Source organism: Sebastes fasciatus, chromosome 8 (genome assembly GCF_043250625.1).
Source record: "Sebastes fasciatus isolate fSebFas1 chromosome 8, fSebFas1.pri, whole genome shotgun sequence".
Taxonomy (NCBI): Eukaryota; Metazoa; Chordata; class Actinopteri; order Perciformes; family Sebastidae; genus Sebastes; species Sebastes fasciatus.
Genome location: NC_133802.1, coordinates 25,918,566 through 25,944,997, shown reverse-complemented (window position 1 = coordinate 25,944,997; position 26,432 = coordinate 25,918,566). Strand labels below are relative to the sequence as shown.

The window sequence follows — 26,432 nt, the reverse complement described above, 5'->3', positions numbered from 1 at the left end:
ACTTAAAGGAAAACTAAATCTACTTTATCTTTTGAATATCAAATACTCACTCTTTGTAGGCTGGAAAGGTGGAAATGAAAAGTAAGTAGTTTGCTTTGACATCTCTTACAATGAACTCCACTAAAGACTCAGTCACTGGAGAAAAAAAAAACGTCAATCATCCATAGAAACCTCTCAAACCCATTCTGAAGCATAATCCAACGGTGGTCCATATGTTCAGTATGTTCCAAACTAGATTCACAAATTACCATTTTCAGGGTTTTGAAGTATGAAACCTGGAGAGTGCCACTGACCCAACACATGACTCCTGCCAACGCAGCTGTACAATCACAGCTCTTGCTGCTGCTCTGTGGGTTGGACGTGTATTATTATGCGGCACACTGCATGCAAGAATGACAGCGGTTTTTAAATTAAAGCCATCATGAAATTAGATATATACACAGTGGTGTATGTGTGCACCATAGACTTTATATAAGAAGTCACTGTGACGTCACCATATTGGTTTGTGGACTGCCGTTTTGAAGCCTTGAGTTCAGCATTTTGGCTGTAGCCATCTTGGTTTTTGGCCGTCCCTATCTTGGTTTTTTGCAACCAGAAGTGTCACGAGAGGGTGGAGCTAAGTACAACCGATGATGAATAAGACATTTTCAGGCGACCAAAAAGGTTCTAATTAACTTTCATGAACTGAAAACACACTGTGAAAGGGTTATAGTTCTAGGACAAAAGCATTGACAACTCCCACACCGGATCATGCCGTGGTAGCATCCTGTCAATCACAAGGTATCCACGCCTTAAAGCATACCCTGCTTTATGGTCTATTTGACTTTAAATGGGACCATAATTTACTAAATGAACAACACTCTGTTTTGAAGAAGACTTGAAACTAGCGATTGAGCCAATGTGTCAATCATGAAAGGTGATTTTTCTAACATAATAATGAAGTTACAGTAGCTAACAATGAAGTTGGAAGTAAAGCTATGTTAATACTGTACGTAACTAGTTAACCAGGCATGCTAACATTAGTGGCTTATGTCACACTGTTAAATCGCATTCACTACAGCCTCATGCACACTACTTCAGCATTTGGAGGAATCCAAAGCTTGCCTAGTTACAGTGATTGAACAAGAGCAAGGAATGAATTAAACGGTCTTTTCCTACACGGCCCTCTCAACCTGGAACACGCTGTCCAGTATGATTCCCCTACAGGATTTTAAACTACTTATAAGAACTCTGGGAAGAACTTCTGTCGGGGGTCTGCTCTTGTTCTTCTTCATAGTTTTAAACGACCACTTTGGCACTTTTGCTCATATGCTTGCTTTTAGAAGAAGAAGAAGAAGAAGAAGAAGAAGAAGAAGAAGAAAGGCACTTTATTAATCCCAGAGGGGAAATTCTATTTTTTTTATATGAATGTCCTGTCTGTCTGTAACTTTGTGTCATATAGCTGTTGTGTTGGAACCGGGTCGCTCTTGAGAATGAGACACCGTGTCTCAATGAGATTACCTGTATAAATAAAGGTTAACTAACATTTAAAAAAAAAAATCTCTGTTTGTTGTGGTAATACAGTGAGCAATCAATTATGAAATAGAACATGATAGGGCAGTAGAATAACAAAAAATGTAAAGCTTTTTACAATTAATTTTGTGATGAAAGAAATATAATCATGAATTGGAAAATGTAGTGTTTCTTTTTACTTTTACTTTTTTTTTACTAGTTTATTAACGCATAAACAATTTCTAATGCTGTGCTATAGTAAATTCATCAATGTATTAATTACCTATAATTAAACACTGTAATTATTCCAGTGGCACACTCCAGGATCTATATTGTGACCATGGTGACATAAAATACAGACACAGTTCTTGTATCACTATATTTTTATTTGCACATGCTTATAGTGGCAGTATGATTGTCATATTGTCTTGTCTTGTTAATGTATTTCTGATAAAAAAAAAATGACGAAGTAATACTTCGTCATGAAAACTAATGTAAATGTTTGACCATCAAGGGCACATGTGAAAAGAACTGTAGTACTACTTTTACAGTATGTTACTTTCAATATTATATTTCTCTATGGAACAATGAAAAAGTTAATCAAGATTGTTTCCATATATGGAAACGATAATGATCATGTCAGTGTCTGAATGTCCTCTAATCTTGGTGTCTTTTTCCGTCACACAGCTGTCTACCACCTCCACATCCCGAGCGGCCTTCTTGCAGTGCCTTCGTTGGGGGATTTGGTGCCCCTTCCAGGAGCCGGCTGACTGGAAGGGGGAAGAAATACAGCTTGTTCTGCAAGGAGGTGCAAAGCCAAACCCTTACGGAGTCATGGTCTACAGCACAGAGATGTCTGCCAAAACTCAGAGCCCTGCGCCACTCTCAGCTTCAGGCACAGCTCAGGTAACACAAGAGCACAGAGGCTTGTCTTTGTCGAAGGAACAAAATGTAAAGAATGCGTTGAAAGCTGTTAAGACATTCAGCACTCACGCAGCTGTTTCCCTGAAGACAAAAAACTATCACATGATTGTTTTTGACATTAACAGGTGCATTAAGAAAAGTTGTCTTTATTGGTAGGCCCTCATGCCGTACAGATTACATCATCCTTTAAGGCTCTGCATTATAAATCATTATCACACTTTACAGCACACTTATAGACAATTAATTGTCTGCAAGTCACCTCTTTTTAATGACAGTATCAAACATTTCAAAGGGTGTCAAAGTCGTCATCTTGTGATGACTTAAATTTTCGCACATTAGCTGTGAATTTTCACACAGCTCCGATATTTGAAAATAACTACACGTCACAGTCACATATCACCTTCTTTCGCTGCTCTCTCATTCATTCCAGTTGTGACTTTAATCTGAACTGTTAATTCTCCAACAGTGTTTTTTTGTGTTACTGAAATGTGTGAAACTTTCTCCTCTCGCGAAGGCGAAGGATACCATAACGTTTCGGCTGTCGTCCAGTCTGGAAAGGAAGGCATCCAGCCCAAAAGCGTCTCTGAGGACGAAGCAGGAGGATGTGTCACGTCAGAGAAGAACACCTTCATCACCTTCACAGGGTAAATATCATCAAGCAATCCATTATGGCTTTTTAAGCACATCAATTAATTACTTGGAAAGGAATAGGAGCAAGCTAAGAGTTTCCTCCAAGAAGGAGGCGAGAGGCTCTTTACTGCTCACAGCTTCAAAAGGAGCCACATTTATTGTTCCTCTCTCTTGTTTATTGGACCAGAAAGTGTGTGGTCTGTTTCTGCAAATTGTTTTGAGGGTGCGCCTCAAGCGTGCGGCAACACCCAGGTGTAATCAGCCGGAGTTCTAAGCACCGAACTAGCCTGTCCTCTGCATACGATGCAGCCCCCACCTCTGCAGCGTTATCTCAATTGCACCACCTGCTCTCTGCGTGATTAGCACGGTTCATGATTGGGGTCCGAGGGGAATAAACACAAAGTGCGCGGAGAAAACTTTGGCAGTCCATGAGGGCCTCTTGATCTTGAACAAGCATTGCTTTGCGTCTTCGGTGCTCTAAGAGGGGAACTTTGGCCTGAACATAGACAGTGATGTCAAAGATGTTGACAATCTGAATAATTTGTAGTTGGAAAAAGGTAATAAATCACACTATATACATTATGTTTTATCGCAATACGCAGCATTTCGCAAAATGTTTAAAATGGTTTTAAGATCATATCTGGACTTAAGTATAGTGATAATATTGTATCGTGGGGCCTCTAGTGATTCATTTTTGGCCCTCACATAGAAAGGCCACCGTTCACTCAAGCTTACACAAGTCTTTTTTTTGTATTTGGGATAAAAAGAAACCTTGGAAATCCAGATTCAAGAGGGTTTTGTCTTTTACTCATTCAGCTAACGTCATAATCCTGCTTTGTGAGACAAACCCCAGTTCCCCTAAGTGTAAGTTATTCTGCTATTTGGAGTAGAGATTGTATAGTAAAGTATGACTTCCCACAGTTTCTTTCTTTGGTTCTCAAAATTCCTCAAACCTCCATTAACTTTGTTTATTGTTGTGCTGGAAAATCAGCAAATTTCTAAAAATACCTTCTCTGACTCAACTACATGTGACAATGAAATACTGTTTATCCATATAAGCTTCAGTGTGCATTTAAAAAAACATTTTTGTAGCATCACACACACCAGCCACTTGTGTCACTGCGTGTACTGGCTGTTCTGTGCTTTCTATAAGTGCAGTGATTAAGAATGTGAAAATAAAGCTGAACCACTTCCTCAGATTTTAAGGGGGTTATCAGTGTGTGCTGCTGAATTTCTCTAACGGAAGCATTTTTATTCCGTCGCTCCCAATTAAGCATGCCCGTTCCACGATATCCTTCTGAAAATAACTCCCGAACCCCGAGCTTTAAAGAGGCCTCCTGCTGAAACAAAGTTCTGATTAAATATTCCACATCCCGCTCACAGCCAAAGATAAATGATGTGCCACTGTCTGCGTCTCTTACTGAAACCCAAACTGCTGATTTGCTCTGTGTCTGTCAGTGAATTGATTAAAAAGTGTAGTAAACACTACACACAGCCACTCAATCCCAGTGACAGCAGAAAGAACTTGAGTGGACCCCGGTCGTATACTCGATGATTTCCCCACTAATGATGCTGTTAACTTATCTTGGGAGAGAAGAATAGCGTTGATCAGGGCCTACTTCATGGGTGTGTAGAGAAGGCTTTTGGCAAAGTCTATTAATGACATTTTAATCAGTGTTCAAGTGTCCTCAGAGGATCGCCCAAGAAGCCTGAATGATTTGGGCTAGTGTTCAGAGGAGAATGATATCATGAATCTCTGTCAGTCTTTGATTTCAGCGCCTTAATCATCCTTGACTTTGTTTGTGTGTGTGAGTGTGTGTGGGCGTATGGACATGCCAGTAAGTGCGCTGCTTTCCATTGCAGATAGCTTATTTAGACGATTATGAAATTCATGGCCTGTCTGAAATATGCAACTCGTGTCTTTGATGCATGTATATTTATTAATGTGGAAAGCTCACTGCGCTTCACAACCTTTGATTAAGTCATTTGAGAGACAGAAATAAGCTACTTGCAACCACTTGTAAAGGCTCAGTAAAAAACAGGTTTGAACTAGGGCTGTCAAAGTTAACGCGATAATAACACGTTGACACTAATTTATTTAACGCAACTTGCGATTTGTTAGGTTGTAGCGGGCTCAGTTTTAAAGCTAGAGTGAAGATACTGGTATCATATGAAACTAGAAAAAACATAAGGAATCCATTGGTACCAACCATGTGATACTAGTTTGTCTCGAACGAGGATAAATCATGTTCCAAACTTAGGCACACATTTTGGCGAGGAAAAACTGGCATGGCCATTTTCAAAGGGTTCCCTTGACCTCAGACCTCAATATGTGAATGAAAATGGGCTCTATGGGGTACCCACGAGTCTGGATAATATTTGTCATTGTTTTGTGTTGTTAATAGATAATAAATATATACATACGTTTGCATAAAGCAAGCATATTTGCCCACTCCCATGTTGATATGAGTATTAAATACTTGAGAAATCTCCCTTTAAGGTAATTTTGAACAGATACAAAAATGTGAGATTAATCGCTATTAACTATGGACAATAATGCAATAATCGCACTTAAATATTTTAATAGATTGACAGTTTGAACACAAAAGCATGTCTCCGAGACCAGGCTGGTAGAATAACACATTTACTTGAGGTTGAAAACGGGCAAAAGTCAAAGCTAGGTAGGCAGGGGAGATGAGGCAAACTTCTCCAACAGGGATCAGGCTAGAGAGCAGCAGGCTGAGGGTCATAACAAACTCATGTAAGAAGAACATTGCTTTTGACGTGTCATTTGTACACCATGTAGTCTGTATCCATGTAAATTTGCTACGCTTAGAGCTAGTGACGTAGAATAAAAGGTGAGAAAGACTGCTTATGTTGGGCAGGAGGGGAGTAGTATGGGTCCAACAAACACAGGACTTTCAACCAGGAGACCGGTGTTTGTGTCCCAAAGTGTTGAGTTATTTTAAAGTAACGTTTGTGACTTGTTTTCTATACTTCTGTTATGTTGTTTACGTACGTATTTTACTTAGTTTAAATACTTATTTTAAGCCCAACCATGATGCTTTTCCTAAACTAACTAAGTGGTTTTGTTGCCTAAACCTAACTGCGGTACTTACATTTTGTAGCGTGGCATTTTTATGCCATGCAAAACAGGCGCACAAATCACCAAAAGGCTAAAATGCGTTCTCATGACACGCTGAATGTCATTTTAATGTCGTGCTATTTTTATACGCCTTCCCAAGAGATCAGGTTGGGCAGGCAGTGAAAAAAATGGATGAATAGCGGGAACACAGGATCTGAAACGACAGGAGAGTTAGTACATGGCGGGGGGGAAAGCAGACAAGGAAAGTATGAAACCTCTGAGTTATTCATGACAGACATCGACATGAGGGTGGAAATTCTCGTCGAGTCCATACATCTTCATTAATCTATAATTTAGCTACAGAATAACTGGTTGTTTACAAGACCATCACACATCACTCAATGCTTCTAATAAGCTGAGAGGGGTAGAATATGGAGGCAACCTTGCTGTTTTGACACAGATGCTCATTAATGAATTTTAATGATGCATCATCTTTACATATATAAATGTGCTCTTCCTTAAACCCCGGTGTCTCGTGCATGTATAGGTGCTTGTATCCGCCTCTCGTACATCTGCCAGTTTGCTCAGCTGTCAAGACGTCCTCTCATTGATCACAAATAAACGGCCAATTGCACGTCAGTCCAGCAGCTAACGAGGTGAAACGCAGTTTTCTACCGGCTCCGGGCGTAAAACTGTGAGGAAACGGAATGCCCTAAAAACAAAATGGCTGCCGGGGGGATGCCAAAGCACATTTGTGACGGAGAGCCAGCCAGTTCTGCTCCGTGTCCACTCTGTGTGCATGTCGTCTGAGCAGATGGGAGCTACAGTAAGACACCCCAGGCAACTGAAGCAATTTCCAAAAGGCCAGTCAAGCCCGGCACAGAGAGCGAGAAGGAGTGGGAGAGGAGGACAAAGAGATGCTGGAAAGCCTTTCATTTCAGCATTACCATGGCTACCAACCAAAAACCTCAGGAAGCATTGTTAGACTTTAAACTCAGTGTGACATCTAAATCCAAACTCTGCCTCCTGATCAGTGTGAAATTGGATAGATTTGCACACTGATTGTAAGTAGTTTTGGGTATCCCAGTGTTCAGTGGAGTTATTTAGAGTACAGCTGAGGTTTTGCACTTCACATTGTCACTGCGTATTCTTCATAGCTCAGGATGCCACCTGACTGCAAATCCAATCAACAAGAAAGTGAAAAGATGACATTTTACTGCCAACGTCCGTTTCCATCTCACAAGCTGATATTCCATTAAATGTTTAACCGCACGACACAATTAGTAGTGCTGCCAGGTACGCAGAGCACGGGGAAGACATTACACTGTTGTTGATTAAGCTCGTTAAACAACTGGAGTTGTTTGCACAAGTGATACACAGATGAAGACATCAACAGCATAAGGGATACACATTACGTCCTGTTTTACACTTTACACAGTGGATATACAGTTTGTTTTTTTGTCTTAATCTTCTTTTGTTTTGCTTTATGTTTTTCAGGTCATAAATATATTCCACCAGCTTCTCCTCCAGATTCGCCTCAAGGCCCCGGGGTAAGACGCCTTGTCACCTTCTCAACTGAAAGTAGTGACTAAACCCTAAGTGCTAGTGCCATGACAAAAAGGCTTTGTCTGATGTTCCTTTTTCTTCTGGAAGCGTTTTAGCTGCTTTTGTACTATTTTTCTCTCAAAAGAAACACTCTTGACGAAGATCCAGAGGGACCGAAAAGTTAGTACGATCAATAGATTGTGATGCTGAGCGAGAGCAGTGCAGGATGGGCTTTTGTCTACTCTCAAAATAAATAAATAAAATCCTGCTATTAGTGGGTCCATGCAGGATCACTATTGCTAATCATCTGTCGTTTAAAGCTGCTTTAAGGGATTTTTTTGTTTGCTTTTTGTCCGCTTAGAGCAGCGGAACAAGCTGAAAATACAACATCTGACATAGTAGGATCTTATAAAGTTGTTATGGCTGACAAACAGTCGTCTATTGACAGCAAACACAAGATTAACATTCATTCGGAGTGTTTCTGTCCACTCAATAAATCCCTCTCCTTTGCTGTGTTTTGGTCAATCTGACCAGCTGCTAACTTTCTTCTCCAGCTAGTCACTAACTTTGTCTGTCTGCCGTTTTAAGTTGGGCAGGTAGTGTAGTGAGTTTGTCAAAGCTGTTTTTGCTTAAAACCTTAGTCCCTCTAGCAGGTCCCTCTTTATTGAAACAACCCCTCCCCTTCTGTGCTCTTTAGACAAAGATCATAAATCTCCACTAACCCACAGTCGCGCTGCTGTGTTGTCGACAGAAATTGCAGGTCAAGCTTCTGTAACTTTGTTTTAAATGTCAGGAAAAATGCATTATCTGTCCCAGATCTCTCATCATCAACGTGATTAGGAAGCATAATCAGCATATTTTAATCTTTTGACCCACCTGAATGAGATTCCAGACTGATTGGGTCTATAAAAAAATATCCTGCAGCCAGTTTAAACCAGAGTTTTTACTGAATATGTACGCAGCTGGCTTGGCAAAGGGAAAGAAAGGAAGTGTGTGGGTGTGTGTTTGTTGTTCTTGGTGAAAGACAACGAGATATCAGTGTGTGTCAATCATGGAAAATCACCACAGAAACCTGGGAAATAGGAGTAATACTGGTAATGGTTATTGTGCCTCGTTGCATTAATTCAGATTAAATGTTATATTAGCATCAGTGTATGTTAGAGGCTTCCCGTGGACAACTGATATAGTACTGATCAATTCTAAAATAACTACGTAATACATTTAAATCATCCAACCATCATATCCGTGGTGGGTGACGATGACTGACTCATATCCCATTTTTAGTAAAATACCAACTTCGACTATACGTAACATACACCAACAGTGTGTGTTGCTGTGTGTGTTTTGTGTTCGTTCTGACTGAGCTAAGCTACCATAACCATCCATCCCTCAGCCTGAGTGGAGGTGCCAGTGGAGACTGGGAGTTGTGATGGATGCTGCTCTCTCTCAGGATGAGGCCAGGGACACACACACACACACACACTAACACACACACTAACATTATGCCACAGAGCGGAGGAGGAGGAGAGAGATCAGGTCTGTTTCAGTGTTAGCTCTCTGGGCCAAAATGAGCCACAGTCTGTATTGTCGACTCATTTTAAATTGAACCAACGGGGGCCGGGAGCTGTGGGAGCGCTGCACCCATGAACTTTACAAATCGGCCCTCATTTTGATTAAGCAGCGAGGGCGGTGGAAGCCTGCTAGTGGGCAGCTCCCAGTGGCTAACAAGAGATGACTGTGGTCATACTGGGCAGCTCTTAGGGAGATGACATTAGAAGGTGCTGGTGCTTAGCCGGATATACCATGTACAGACTTTTTCATTGTTTAATTCCCAAAACTTCTAGTCTACCAAACAGGCAGAATTAATTCTAAAAGAATGACGATGTATGAAAATTATCAGCCAACTCTGCAGTTCCCCTCAGATCTACGGAGGGTTTTAGCCTCTTTTAGCTCATTGTTTTGATCATCTGGTCCGCAAAACAGTGCTTCCATCAACCTTGTTTCCAGATGTACCACGCAGCTGTTTTCAGGAAAAACCCACTGTACGCCGATTCGACAGCTACAAGGCCATTAACTGTGCATTATCGCTCGCTAAAACCATCATAGATGTGGGTCAGTAGGGGCATGCTATGTTTACTGTGTTGTAAAAGTGAAAGTAAAACTTAAAACCAACACATTTTAACACGTAAAACTGAATGAAACGTTACGTTTTGAACACAAACAAAACAATTTCTTTAGGTTTAGGCAACAAAACCACTTAGTTAATTTTAGGGAAAAGGATTGTGTTTTGGCATAAAATAAATATGTTTCAGAAGTGAAAGTGAAACAACAGCTACACGTTGTTGGTGCGAACCCGGCCTCGTGTTTGAAAGCCCTGTGTTTTGTGTCCTTTCCATCTCTAATCGACTGTCTATCTTCCCAGCATCAAACAACAGACAGACAGAGTTAGTGACTAGCTGGTGAAGTGTGTCAAATATCCATGAGCTAAAGAGCCAAAAAGCAAAAAGGAGAGCGAATAAGTGATTTACATTTGTTGCTAATCTAGAAACACAACTACAAATGAATGCTAATGTTGCTGCTTGTCTGCTGAATGTGTAAATAGACAAAGATTTGCTAACACGTAGTGAGGTGTTATTAGATGTTTTCAGCTTGTTCCACCACTCCCAAGTGGCTAAACAAATCATTGAAAGCAACTTTAAGTCAATAGTAAATGTATCTAATAAGACAATAATCTATAAATTGAGTAAATAGGCAGCAGTCATCATTAGTGCTCTGGCTGCTCAGTGTGCACACAGCATAGATATCTATCTGATGGCTATCCAGGATTCTACATAAAGAGCCGAAACAGAAAACACTGTGTGAAGCCAAGCCACTGTTGTTGGCAGTCACCCGACAATTCATCACGACTCTTGTGTTGCTGCAAAATCCACAAATACAGTCTCTGTGTCTCTCCCTATCGCTCTGTCTCCTACCCTTTCAAAGATACTGTTATAAAAATACACCCGTTTCAATCCCAAAATGATTTTGCCTGTTCAACAGAAAAAGAAAAAAAAATTCAACATGACTGTCAAGCGCTGATTAATCAATGGCATCCTTCTCCGAGATGGCTCTGTAAACAAGCCGTGCGCTCCGGCTCTGTCTGTAGGCATTGTTGGATCTGACAACTTTCTCTTGCTCGCATAAATTATTGATCCTTGACACTCGGTGCGCCGCGGTGCAGAATGCTAAGGATCTTGTGGTATTTATAGCCAGCGTTTAGGAGAGCGGCTGAGTTTGTTTGCCAGTGTTGATGATAATTTCTCGCACCGGGCTGCGGTCATGTTTCAGGGTCGTGCTCGTGCTTTGTCGACCCAGGTGTTCTTGTCGTCCGCGGGCCGGAGGTGAGGCCGTGTTTCAGTTTGTTGCTGGCAGAGGGCTGCTTGGCAGCTGGCGCCGGCTCAGCCAGGCCTCCTTTCTGCAGCTACGCAGAGGTACTTAGTGCCTTGTATTAAATGTCTTCTCAAAAGAATAGGATTCAAGATTTCTGTGCATTGTTTATTGTATCACTCCAGCCTTTATTGTTGTGTTCTGAATCCTTCTGTCTTAACACTACAAAGTGAAGTAAATATAATTAGCCTAACGTCGTGGAAACTAAATGGTAAGTGATATATAGTATTGATTAGAGCTATGTAAAAATGGATTTTTGTGTTAAACAAAGCATAAACAGTTTTCTCTGAAATTACAATGGATTTCTGTTAATGCTGGTATTTGTCTTGTGATAATCACACCTCAGAGGTTACAGCTCTGCCCCTTACTGCTACCTCAGTGAGCATTCATTTGGTAGAGATGGATTTTTATAGTTGATCATCTTGATCTTTCTCTTCTTTGATATTTGCAATGTTGAGGCATGTTAGCTGTAAATGAGATCAAACATTTTATGCATAGTTATACCAGTGCGGGGGGGGCTTTATAATCCAATTTGAAAAATCTGAATGGAAGCTACTATTGCGTTTGAAGGCTGCCAGATCATTTGGAACACAACATAACGAACAGTTTCTACAAAACAAAGAGGTGTAATTGCACCATGAGCAAAAATATCCAGTTCCTTTTGATAACCCGTGTCAAACTTAATATCGAAATTGCAATTTGAAAAAGTGTCATTTTCATAACTCGCATAATTAACAGTGAGCTGTATAGTAAGTGACAGTTGGTTTCATCTGCTATAATGGCGACTGTCAGCGGCAAATTTAGTGAGCTGTAGTTAATTAATGTTAAATCTGTGAGACCTAAAAACACTGGTTTCATCTGATTAATATGCATGCCAGTGTCACTGAGGAAAAAACTTTGATGTGTAAAGACAATTTAGGTGTGGGCTGTGTCTTTCTGTTCAAAAAAGACCAACAGATGATTTATGATTTGCTTGGTAGAAAACATATCTTCTTGCATTTAATACTATCTTGGCCACAAATAAAGAATAAATTTGCAATCGCAATATTTTTCAGAAATATCTGATATTATACTCAAATTGTTAAGCACAAACATATTACTGATATAAACAGGTGCCAGCATATTTCCATATAACATTTATTTTTCTCTGTTGTCAAGCATATTTTTATGGAGGTCTAAAGCTGCCATTATAATAAAGAAATAATTACATTTTATTTATTTATTTTTATATTTGTGCACATATTTATTTATTTTCAAATTAAACTGCACATTTATTTTATAATTGAGGCTTTTATTTATGTATTTATTCTAATGGCAGCTTTACTCCTCCTTATATTTTAGGAATAGGCTCATTTAATCAGGTTTTAATTACCTTGTTAAACACAATTACAGGTACAGTAATCTTCATCTTCCTAAAACCTGCAGATACTTACACTGAAAATGTTTAAATCATTGGTTGACATGTTCATATTATCCCTGTTTGCTCCATTTGTATTTATTTTCAGTTTTCTCTGCTATTTCTTATTATTCATTAGAGATACAGTACATCTCACTATTCTTCATGTCTTTCTTGTAGCGTATCACTCTGTCCTGCACATCCTCACCTTTCCATTTTTCTCTCGTCACACTCACACACAATTATCGCTCATCCTTACTCGCATCCAACCCGCATTGTTCACACTTTGACTTGGTACTCCCCCTTCCTCATGCATCTCTAATATGTTCCTCTTTTGTGTGCTCGACTCTTCCACCTTTTGTTCTCAATATTTAATTCCGCTAATCTTTCCATCTCTTCCACTGGATCTCCTTCTTGATCCTCCTCCCTTTCACTCCACACACCTGCCTCTCACTTTGTTTCTTTGAGACACATGATGAGCTTGACTCCATGTCACGTTCTCTCCCCCTCACATACACACATACTGACCATCAAGCCAAATGAGCTTCCACAAAGGTCTTTGTCTCACACACAAACTAAAACACACCTCACACACAGAAAAGACAGAAGTGATGGTAGCATACACTGGACTGTATATATAGATGGATGACAGATATCCACTTCCTCCCACTGCACAAAAGTGAAGCCAAATCATCCCGGATACGGGAGCTGTCATCTTGAGATTTTGACGTCATTTGGAGCCAGATTCTGCACAATAGCGATTGGGGGGCTGGAGCTGTGGTATCGAGGTCCCACCCACACATCTGCCCGAGCCAATCCCAGTCACAGCTTGTTAACGTGAGCCACCTAGCTGCTGCGTTAGCACCAGGGTAGCTGTTTGGCTAGAAAGACACAACAACTAACCATAATATTTCTATAACTACATTTATGATCAAATTGACACATGTTCTATTACACAGACTCGTGACGGTTATGGAAATTTAAATCTCCTCCGGCCGTGTGACTACTTCACTCGGCGCAGCGGTCAATCACAGCTGTCAATCATGACATTTCTCCTCCTTTTTATAGCAACAAACTTATCAGAACACTTGAACATACATCAGAATGATAAGAACTACCTAAAATGACAGAAATCATCTTTGGCAAAAATGTACTTTGGCTTTTTAGTTTGGCCTATGTCCCATCCGCTAACATAGAGGGGGCGGGATTTATGACCTATACTGAAGCCAGCCACCAGGGGGCGATTGAGATGTTTTGGCTTCACTTTTGGGAAGCTGTCATGTCATCTGTCTTTATATATACAGTCTATATGGAGCATGTACATACATATAATGCCTCGGACACATTCACACACACATAGACACATGCAAGTCCCATGAAGCCAGCATGTGAACAGATGATCTGCTTGGCTGTCAGGGCAAACAGTCTGAGTTCAGAACATTGGCAGCCACAGCATTGCCACTACTAATTGCCTCTGCGTATTCTCTTGGTGAGTGAGTGAGTGTGTGTGTGTGTGTGTGAAAGTGTGTGTGTGTGTGTGTGTGTGTGTGTGTGAGATCCTCATATACAGAGTGAGTGTCTTTCACACCCTCTGTGTGCAGGACGTGATGACTCAATGTGAGATCACATGCATGCGTGTGTGTGTGTGTGTGTGTGTGTAAAATGTGCTATGGCTTTGCGGTACTTGTGAGGACTGATCTGTGACAGCCCACTAGTCTTGACATTTGAGGACATTTTTAATTGTGAGGACATTTTGACCAATTCTAACAGCCAGAACAGCTCATTTTATGGTCACGCCTACACCTAACATAGCATTTGTGAGCGAGCAAACTGTGGAGTGGCCAGCAGTTTCCAATCAAGATATCCACTCTGAAACTACGTGTAAGTGAGTCAAACAGCTTTAAAATCTCTATTTCAGTGATATTTAGTGTGGCACCATTCCTTTTAAAATGAAACAAAAAACTATCTTGTCAGTATTTAAACACTCATAAGAGACAATGAAAAGGTGGCTGTAAAACGTTGAAGGTCAACAGCACCTGTGTTCAGCTTGAATTCAGTTCGTTAAAGGGTAACTTCAGTATTTTTCAACCTGGACCCCTATTTTCCCTTGTTTTTGTGTCTAAGTGACTAATGGGGACAGCAATTTCTGAAATTGGTCCAGTATTGAGGGAGAGCGCTGTAACCGGCAGCCATGAAGCAACCTGCGAGGGCAAGTTGACTGTCAGATTGTTGTTATAAGTGTCTAGCAACATTATGGAAAGGACCCTACAGAGAAAAGTTATTGTGTCCAAGTCCCGCTCAAGTGAGAAGTCTCGTTGTGAAATCTGAATATCCGTATACTCTGGCTCAAATAAATCAAATTCAAAGACTCCTTCCACATTGTCGGAAATCATCTAAATATTCAATCATGACATTGAAAATCTTTTAGATAACACTAAGCGACACTTTCTGTACTCCGACAGAACAAACTCTGCCCAGCTGGCTCTCGCATTTCCACAATGGATCTATTACACTATTCCATCATTATCTTCCGGCAACACGTCACCTTACCAGATTTCAGAGCAAGACTTCTCCTTAAGCGAGGCTCTTTCCATAATGTCAGACACTTATAATAATAATCAGAGCCTGTCATGGCAAAAACAAGCACTTTTAGTGGACGTAAATAACGGTGCCAGCTTGCCCCAATAGCACCATATTGCATGTGAGTAGCTGCTATCTACAGCGCTTTCTCTCAATATTGGACCAATTTCAGAAGTTGTTGTCACTATTAGTCAGTTAAACACAAAAATACAGATAAATAGGTTCCACGTTGAAGGTACCATTTAAGAAAGACACAAAAACCTATTTTGATATATGCAGATATTGATATTTCAGAGATTAAATATTCAACAGATATTTTCTTTTTAACATAAATACATAGCATCAACAAACATTTTTGATAAGGTGATGATAACCTTCCGGAGGGTCAGCCATTACAAGCTCAAGCTGTGCAACCAGACATTGATCAAACCCACAGAGCTTTATTATTTCCCTTTTCTTTTTTTAGTGAAGAACTCGTTTCTCAAGCAGACCAAATTATCAGGGGGATTTTTGGGGGGGAATGTGCATAAAATGACTAACATGATATCTAGAATATTTCCATTTGATGGAATGGTGCAGTCATCAAAAACATGCAGTCTGCAGTTTAAATATTTCACTCAGTGTAAACATCATGTATCTTCAATGGAGATTTGGAACAAGCTGATACAGAATATATATGATGCTGTCAGCTGTCAGTGTGGACTAAACTGATTTTTCCAACCATAAAGGGGGAAATTTAAGGGGAAAATTGGGTATGTAGATATAAAATAGTATAAATTGGTGATAAGTTGTCCATTTTCACAGCTATCTACGTTGCTAGGAACAGGTTTACACTTGTTGCTATGGCTACCACTGTAACCAACATATTCAAGTTTCCTCAGCTCGAAGCAGGTCATATATCTCTGGTGTTTCTTCAGCTCGCAGCTACAGTGTAGTCGCACACTAAATGTTTACTTATGCTCTGCACATTTAGTGTTTCATCATGACATGTGTCACAGTGGCACATCGAGTCTGCACACGGTGTGATCACCTCCTTTTTTTGTTTGGTATGAAAGAAAGGGATTGAAGTAAATGGGACTGTCTGTTTGATCTATTTCAAGGCCTGAGGGAATTCATGTAAATCAATGTAAAGTCCTTACAAGCATAGCAGATTCAGTGATTATATGTGTGTCCAACAGATCACTGGGTGAGTGAACATCTCCTCTTTTACTGCTCAATATGGTTCAATGCAATATCTTTATTGCCTCCTAGAGAGCCATTTGTTTTGACCATAGCAGATTCAATAACGCTCACAAACTGTTAGATGAACTGAAAGACACATTTGGATTATTGAGGAATATTAGCCACATTGTAGCTTTGTTTCACTGTTACCTAACGGGATAGTTTGGGTGTTTTGAAGTGGGGTTGTATGAAGTACTTATCCACAGTTAGTGTATTACCTACAGTAGATGATGGTTGGCACGTCCCCAGTTTGGAGAAGCATTATCTATGCTGTCGCAAAAGCAACCAGACTCCATTGAAAAAAACAGTAATTTTACCTTGCTCAACACGGGGGTTGCTGGTCTACCGCTGCCTCGATCGCTTAGTTTGCTTGTGTTATTGTGTGACTTTGGTTGGTTCGGATTCACCGCAGGTAAAAGTCACAGGTTAAAATCACAGGTTTTTTCAATGAAGTCTGGTGGCTTTGGCAAGAGCATAGATGAATACAACGGCTTCAGTTCTCCATCAGAAAGGGCTGTCTGACGGCAAGGTAAACCAGCGAAAATATTCTAAATATAACGTACACTTAAACTTATATAGATTTTTTTAGGTGAGCCTTTCTTTTAGGTGTCTAAAATATGTTTTGCAGTCAGCCCCGTCCTCAGCAGTACATTGCTTTGCTCCTTTGCAGTAACTCCTGTCTGCTTCTCTAAACTGGGGGCGTGCCAACTGTCATCTACTGTAGGTAATACACTGACTATTGATAAGTACCTCATACAACCCCACTTCAAAACACCCAAACTATCTCTTGAACAAGATAAAGTCTGCTAACCCTGAATTTGGCATAATCAAATTAATGTTATATGCTGATTGATCCAACATTTGTTTTATGTCTTTACTTTGATGCCTTAGATTAGGATTAATTGGCAAAATACATTTCTGGTTTCACTGGTGGAACATTTTCAAATGGGAAGGGACAAATATTGGGAATTTGATCAAATTTGTACATAAACAATGTATTCCAGCCCTTACAATTCACAATTAACCTATTACTCCCACTTCGGTAAAATAGTGCAGCTATGAATATGAAGTAGGGATGTCTAGGGACCATTTGGTTGGCCATGTCCATCAGTTCAGATTATACATTCCCATGATCAAAAGGCCAAAGTAAGTTTCTTTCAAAGGATGTCTGGGCTCAAACCATAGGGACAAACTGAAGAGCTCAGATTTCCCTAAGGAACCTGCATAGAGAGCTGATAGATGTGGTTAGGGCATTTGATCAGGATTCCTCCCTGTGGACGTCCATCTGGGAGGAAACCTCAAGGCAGACTCACGCCAGAGGGGTAATATCTCCTGTTGAGCCAGGGAAAGCCACAGGATCCCCCAGGAGGATCAAGAGGTGGTCAGGGAAAGGACGTCAAAGCTGCTTGACTTACTTTGCTGCCTGTGCTAATCGAGACCAGATAAATAGCAGAAAACTGTGAAGATGAGAGGAATTCATGTGTTAAATTTACTTGTGATTCTGGTCATTAGGCAGACACATTTCAAATCTGCAGCTAGCACTGAATCACAAGCTCACATCTTGATATCTAAAGCCATAACTTTCAATTATGATACTTCTGGCTTGAAATAACATTTACATCATTATAACAAACATTCAATCATTGGGGGGAGGAGGCATTACATACACACAACTATGACACACATGGTAAATTCAACATAAAGTACATTTCCACATTACCACTCCCCTGCTCTGAGTTTCTCTTTTTAACAGTTTTCTTTCACTCATCCATTCTAATTCATTACTTTCCAATCCAATTGTCATTCTTTTAATCTGTGTGAAGCTACCATCAATGAAACTCACTTCCTGCACAGATGTTTCACTGTAAAAGCCTTACAGCAGCTACAATCCATCTCTTTCTACTGCAGGTATGCTTTTAATGTGAAAGGCCTACAGTCAAAAGAAAGGCAAAAGTAGAACAGTGTTTCATGTAAAACGTGACATTTCATTCAGTTTTACGTGTTAGGTTGGTTGCTTTTAAGTTTTGCTTTCACTTTTTAAAACGTAGTAGGTGTAGCAGGCCCCGACTGACCCACATCTATGAGGATAACGACTGGTAACGCATATTTAATGAGCTGATAACAGTCAAATCGGGTGCACCATTACAAATCACTGTTGGAAAAATAAATTTGTTTAATAATTTGACTAAGCTATAATTATGACTACTTTGTTAATGCTACGGGACCGTGGTTGTCATGGTTACAGTAATAAATACGTGGTTAACGATCATGGTCATAGTTTAAAAAACAACAACAACGTTGAATAATGACGGTTTGAAAGAGGAAACGAACAGAGGTTTCCCGTGTTTAAGTCTGATGTATTGTTGATCCAACCATCCACCCCGGCCTCCCTACTGTACATGGACTTCTTCGCTCTATAATAACAATCACCTTACTTCCTCCTTTGCGCCTGTCATAAGCGTCCTGTACTGTACATCCTGTGGCTGTATACATTTCAAGCCAAACTGGAACAACCATAACGTTTTTGTCGAGTGCAATTGGAGTGGCCATGCTGCTCAGCTCCTTTTGGATCATATTTTACTATTTATAAAAGTCCACTATTGGTAGTGATTGATATATCTGTTTGCCCTCCTTATATAACCCTTACGACAAGTGTAAGGACCACTAGCAAATCTCAAAATATTAGCAACAGTGTCTTTTGTTTCCAGTCTAAAGCGAGCAGACAAACAGTTTAGAATCCGACCTGCTGGGGGATGACAGTGTTGAAGGATCGTGGGTGGAGTGAGAAGGGCTTATAAGTGCCGAAGCAGTATAATGGTCTGTTGTAGTCATCTGAGACGGCACATGTGTCTCTCTGGCGTAAAGTATATTCCTGAGCCCTGTTGTCCATAATCATAATAATAACAGCGAATCATTTGCATTGTTTCTCTGCAGCTCTCACTGTCTCAGCTGGCAGCTACTTCACGCTACCCAACCATCAGCCACTCCAGCTCGGCGTTGCCGTGGCAACAGTCGTTTCCTCCTCTGCTCCATCCTTCCCCGTTGGCATCGGCCCACCAGCTGTCACATGTCGTAAGATTTCCACCCCCGTACGCTCACACACACTCACATAGCCTTGTACTCACACACGTTCATACTGAGGAAAATACACAAGCAAAGGGGAGTCGTAGGTGCATTCAAACACACCAACACTTAAACAAACAACACAATACCTACATCCCAAAGGATATGCAGGCAGTCACTCACTAGAGTTCAAAGACCCACTTACCTTTACAGCACACAAGCATACGCACAATGTGTTTTGGTGAATAACACTGAATGTAAACAGAGCTTTTGACTGTTTACTAGAGATCTCCTTAGGGCACCTTCAATATGGTACATTTGTGCTGTAGATCTAAATTATGTCTAACTTATTTTGTGCTTTCCATGCTGTATATTACTATGATGCGTCCGCCCCAGGCTGAAAAGTGAAGCCAATGCTGAAGTGCCTTAAACTTACATTCTTTCTAATAGCCAGCAGGGGGCGACTCCTCTGGTTGCAAAAAGAAGTCTGATTGTATAGAAGTCTATGAGAAAATGAGCCTACTTCTCACTTGATTTATTACCTCAGTAAACATTGTAGACAGATCTCAATCGCTAGTTTCAAGTCTTCTTCAATACAGCATGATGTTCATTTAGTAAATTATGGTCCCATTTAGAGTCGTATAGACCATAAAGCAGGGTATGCTTTAGGGCGTGGCTACCTTGTGATTGACATGTCGTTACCATGGCGTTAGGTTTGGGTGTTGTCTGTGTTTTCGTTTTCCAACTTAAACCCTTTCACAGTGTGTTTTTAGTTCATGAAAAGTTAATTCTAACCTTTTTGGTTGCCTGAAAATGTCTTATTCAGCATTCAGTTGTACTTAGCTCCACCCTCTCGTGTCACCTCTGGTTGCAAAAAAACAAGATGGTGACGGCTAAAAAGCCAAACACGAGGCTTCAAAACCGTAGTCCACAAACCAATGGGTGACATCACGGTGACTACATGCACTTCTTACTGTTTATATAGTCTATGGTCCCTCCGTCCATCCATCCATTTGCTGCTGCTTATCCAGGTCTGTGTCCTGGTGGTAGCAGGTTTAGCAAAGTTTAGCCCAGGCGTCCTTCTCCCAAGCTACTTCCACCAACTCCTCCAGTGGTATCCCAAGGTGTTTCCAGACCACATGGGGTATATAATCCACAGGCTCCACACCTAAAATACCTTCATCCTTATGCATCTTTATCAGATGCCCAAACCACCTCAACTGGCACCTTCCAATGTGAAGGAGCAGTGGTTCTACTGCACACTCCTTCTGAATGTCTGCCCATGTCTCTAAGGGTGAGCCCAGACACCCTGCGAAACTCATTTCAGTTGCTTGTAACAACCATCTAATTTTTTTGGTCATTACCCAAATTTCATGACCATACCATGCCATGCTCACTCTGTACCTCTGACAAGCCTGGTCCACAACTAGAGTAGAGTCTCTGGAACTCAGCAGTAAGTGAGCTTGAGACCCCCGTGGACATGATGAATTGTGCATTAGGACAGCCCTCGGCACTCTGGACTGTGTGTGCAGGTGCAGGGATGTCTGGACATTTGGATTCGGCCTTGAACTACATTTTATAGGAATCTAGTCGTAGTTACAGTAACAGTAATTCAGCTACTGTAGTTTGTTCAGAAGTTAAACAGATAATGCGGAACATTCCATGCATATACAGTAAATCATTGTCTCTTTTCTTCATCCGCCTTCCTGTATTAAGTTTTCTTCATTCCCATGTGTTATTGCAGTGGATTGTGAGGCTTTTTCAGAGCTGTCCTGGCCAGTCCACCTGCTTTTACGCCTCAGCACAGCTAAGAAGGACTTTGCACATATTCTAACTAGACAGCAGTAGCTTTAATGGGTTTCCTCCCGTATTTCATGCTCGAAATCCATATAGCTTAAGCTATGAATCATATTGCAGGAATAATCCAGGAACTGTGGATAAGGCTTACAATATAATCAGACGCACAAATGGCTAAAAAAAGACACAATTCAATTTGGTTTTGAAAGACTGAATAGGTCGTGCTGCGGAAAAACTGTCAGAAGAACTTATCTATTTCATATATGTATATATATAACTAGACTGGAAGTCAAAAGTTTAGAATACTGTAGCATTTGTGGTTAAATTTCAAGCAGTGCGCTTTCGTTATACCATGAAATATGACACAGGTATGAGTGAAATAACCATATCTGGTAACACCATGGATGTATAACTGGATACAGTGTTGGAGGTGGGAACCCAGTTGCTCAGTGGCACATGAAGCCAAAATGGCTCGACTGCCGCTTTTGCTTCTGAGGTACATCCTAGTTTTTTGATATAGAGACGCCTCTATTCCATTCTAGCCATACTGTATAGAACGTATGACAGCCATAGGCTTGATGTTATTCTTATGAGCTGAGAGGTACTTGCCTATATTATGAATTTGTAAATGTAAGTATATGATTTTTTGTATATATTGTTGTTTACTATGTATATATATGAGTTTTGCGTACTATACATGTAACATTCAATTTGATTATATGTGGGACACTTGGGTCACTGGCGGTATCGTGTGACTATCATGTGACTAGATCGCTTAGCCTTTAAGATGGCGTCTCTGTGCAGATTTATTAAGTCTGAAGAAGAGCTTGTGCTCAAAACATCACTTACTAAGATGTGCCAATAAATTGCACTTAAAGGGAGCTGCAGTGTGCGGACCTACTTCCACGTTGTTCATTGCTGTCTTCTACTGATCCCGCTCCGGTCTTCTACGATATTTAGATGTGCGCGACCACCTTACATTGTTTGTCGACTGCCGCTCATAAAAACATGGGCCTATAGAGCAAGCGCACTAGCATTTCCTTTAACCCCGCCTCCAAGCCCTTGGCCCAGCCTCGGTCTCAATCTCATTCACATGAACGGAAGAAGGAGAATAACTTGAATGAATGCGGCGATCCTTCGTTCAGCTGTTACATAAACTCACTTCAAGTGTCACATCCTGTCACTCCAGCTGATACTGTACAACGCTTTGTTGGAAATTGAAGAACAATGTCAACTTTAAAGCCGTGGCGTGGATGAGTATGATGCATTATATCCCCCGTCCCCTGGCTGCCATTAGTTTTCAGTTATGATACTCTAAGGGAGTTTCTGTGACATTCTCTGTGCATATATTGAGTCATTAAATCAGCCTGCAGAATTTATTGTTTAAACCTCCATTTGTCCTTGTCCATAATGTGAACACACCTGCCTATAAAAAGCAGTTGCTCATATGTCATCACACACAGCGTATAGGCTTGATGGCAGCAGGTTCAAATACAGTATAAAGCCATTACTTTGAGACGTTTAAACATGCTAAGGGCTCTACACCATGTCTTTACATCCTCTAATGTTATTATCCCGCAGGCTGCTGGATCACAGGGGGAACATGGATGCGTTTGTCGCGGCATGACTTTGGTAGAGGTTATTATGAGCATGTTTGATGGAAAGCCCAATAATGCACAGCCATGCATGTCCTCTGATAGGCCAACTGAACCATGCACATGTATCAAAGACCAGAAAAAAAAACACGACTGGAAAATGACACCATTAGCACTCCTTAGCTAATTATCTGTGCTAATACCCCTCAAGCTGCGTGTCTGTCACTGACAAGAAGAGGGGATTAATGTTTGCCACAAAACATTTAGAAATAATTATTGAATTGATTCACGGGCATTAACAGTTGTTTTTCTTTTGCTAAATAGCTGATATTGTGAAGGAGAAAGAAACAAAAATGACAAGCTAAACAAAAGCATGTCAGTAACTGAATTGCAGATTAAATGCAAGACTGCCTCAAAGTCAAAACATAAACAATATGTTGTTGACATTTTACTCATCACTGTGGTGTTTATTAATTCAGTCTTTTTTGCTTTTACCTAAATTAAAATGAGAAATGTACTGCCAATGGCACTTTAGTTAAATTAAAAGTTACCACATTTGAGCTCATTCTCATAGCAGGAAGGGACACAAAGTTCCACAGAAAATATGTCATCTTCACACAACAAAAAAATTGAAAACACTTTGCTTTATGTGTCCTTGGAAGTTTCCTGGAAATAGTTATGTAATTTGGAAAAAAAAATTTGGAAAACAGGAATGTCCTTGAAAGAAACGCTTGTTTCAAACCCAAACAAATATTCATTAGTGCTACCAAAAGATGTTTCTATTTTTAAAGGATGAGGCCGATATTTTGCTTATTTTCAACAAATCACATGACCAAAACCAACAATGAATTGACCCCACAAACAAGCATTGCCTATGTATCCATAGCCTGATATATATTATTCCTCTGTGGCATAATGCCCTGTTGTGCAAAAACTATTAAAACACATCAATGAACCACACCGTTGCACTTGGTGACATTTTCTTTCATTGTCATGAACATGGGCACTGTAGTTTATTGTGAGTCAATCCCACATACACCATCCTGCTGCCATAAATACTAACTAGAGCAGGAAATGTGTGTTAGTCACAGGCGGCAACCTCTGGGTCTGAAAAGTGAAGTCAATGCTGAAGTGCCTTAAACTTGCATTCTTTCTGACAGCCAGCAGGGGGCGACTCCTCTGTGGTTTTTCTGGTTGCAAAAAGAAGTCTGATTGTATAGAAGTCTATGAGAAAATGAGCCTACTTCTCACTTGATTTATTACCTCAGTAAACATTGTAAACATGAGTTTATGGTCTCAATCGCTAGTTTCAAGTCTTCTTTAATACAGTATGATGTTCGTTTAGTAAATTATGGTCCCATTTAGAGTCAAATAGACCATAAAGCAGGGCATGCTTTAGGGCCTTGTGATTGACATGTAGATACCAGAGCGTTGTCCAGTCTAGGAGTTGTCCACGTTTTTGTCTTACAACTTTAACTCTTTCACAATGTGTTTTCAGTTCATGAAAGTTAATTGTAACATTTTGGTCGCCTACAAATGTCTTATTCAGCATTCAGTTGTACTTAGCTCCACCCTCTCGTGTCACATCTGGTTGCAAAAAAACAAAATGGTGACGGCCAAAATGCCGAACTCGTGGCTTAAAAACGGCAGTCCACAAACCAATGGGTGACATCACGTTGATTACATCCACTTCTTATACACAGTGTATAGTTAATCCACAGCTGAAAATAGTCCCTAACAAAGTTACTATTTACTCTTGAGTAATGATTTCTAAAAACTTCAGGTCCCAGCTGCAAAATTACTTTATTATAAATTAAACTAGTTATTTCTGACTCACTGTTAAAGATTTGCATCTTAACTATAGGAACTAATGGGCTTGAGGCCACAGGCAGAGAAGGGAAATGGAAAAGTACTGAGAGATGAACTGATAAACTAACACATTGTTGGTTTTGGTCTTTTCATGTGATTTGCTAACAGACAATATATATATATATATATATAAATTTATATATATATATAAATATATATATATATATATATATATATTTGTTGTTCCTAAGGACTAATGCTATCTGTGCTGATGTATGGCTTTACAATCTATCCCAGATATTCTCTCCTTCGATAGCTTGAGAAATTGCATTGGCACACCTTGCCACTTTCTCTTGGCGATGTATTGTTTTCATGTCAAGTTTATTTATGTGTGTGTCATAAAGGTCTTTGCGGAAAACAAGGGACACAAAAGAAGATAAAAACCCAGTGTTATAAAGCAGTTCAACACAAAAGAAACATGCAGAGAGTTGCATCCAGGAGGAAATCTCAAAATTCAAACGAACATACTGTAATTAATGCTTTTTTAATCGGTAAAGCAGCTTGTGGGGAGTGACTGATAAGACAAAGTCACACCTTCTGCCTCAGACGTCTCCTGGTTTTCTACACACGTCACTCTGAAATTAGAATAGCAGAACACATTTCCTGAGATTCACACGTCATCCTGTTCCTCTTTGGCTACCGAACATTTACAGTTGTTTGTTCCAAGTATATTATAATCAAGAAAAGTTCTCCTGCAGCTTTAAACACTGACTCACATCCTGATAAATGCTTTGATGATGCAACTGGACTGCCGAGAGGAAACAGGTTTCTACTTTAACGGAGAAGGCTATTTAATGCCTTGTAACTTACAGATGGGCACTCAGAAGCAATGCAGGCATTCACAAGGACTGAGACAACGTTGGACATATGGCTACTGTGTATTGAAGAAGTGTAATGCTACTGTAAGCGTGGGGTTGGAGCAGCCAGAGTATTAGGCCATTTCCAGGATCAATACTGACAACTCCAGCACTAGCTTCCTGTCTTACTGCCGTGTTACTTTGTTCTAATCCCCCATGACACTATTTTACTGTCCATAATATTTCCATGCATCCAGCTGCCAATTAGTGAAGTCCTTTCTTGGATTCCTCTCTGCCCATAACTGTACAGTGCAGTCGGAAACATCAGCCTGAACTGCAGACACCTTCTCTTGAGCTCTTTATAGATTTTAACTCTGAACCGTCCACCCTAACTGTTGTTAAAAAATTTTTTTTGCTGTTATTGAATCACCTCCTGTATTGTATCTCTTTCGTCCCACTTTGGTACAGGCCTTCTCAGGTGTCAGCAACATCGCCCACCTGGAGATGGACCTTCAGCGGGAAGGGGATGTGTCACCTTCAGCTCAGGATGAAGGAGACCAACTTCAGGAGCTGCCCTTCACCCCCGTCCATGCCCCTGTCATCACGCTGGGGATGATTGTGCCCAGGTGAGCCCCCTCTGTTGTCTTCCTCAGACATGAGCAATGATCTGTTACAGAAAGTCACAGGGTTTCTATTCAATAAAAAGCCTCCATGACAGTTTTTGTTGAAGCTGACGTGAATAAATTAGGTTAAAAAGCCGGATAAGTATCTCTAAGTGTCTGAAACAAAAAAAATCTCATGTCGTTTTAAAATTCAGCAATCGTTGCATGGTAAACAAATAGAAAGCCAAAGGAATAGGCAAGGGATTTTTTAAAATCTTGTTATGCTGTAATGCCTCACTTGTAAATATAATAATAATATATAATTTTTTATCTCTAGAGCACTTTTCAAGCCACATGTACAAAGTGCTTTCCAAGGGAATTCAAAGCATAAGCAATAGAATAGTTAGATAA

The 26,432-nt window shown here is 40.3% G+C and overlaps 1 protein-coding gene across 1 annotated transcript in view; it reads left to right on the top strand.

Moving 5' to 3' along the window:
• nphp4 (nephronophthisis 4) overlaps positions 1-26,432 on the top strand; it is a 178,853-nt gene that overhangs the window by 89,156 nt on the left and 63,265 nt on the right. Inside the window, exons 10-14 of the mRNA XM_074644653.1 lie at positions 2,179-2,397; positions 2,930-3,059; positions 7,628-7,680; positions 19,233-19,370; positions 25,888-26,045. Of these exons, the coding sequence (XP_074500754.1) occupies positions 2,179-2,397; positions 2,930-3,059; positions 7,628-7,680; positions 19,233-19,370; positions 25,888-26,045 (698 nt within the window). The remainder of the gene's footprint in view (positions 1-2,178; positions 2,398-2,929; positions 3,060-7,627; positions 7,681-19,232; positions 19,371-25,887; positions 26,046-26,432) is intronic.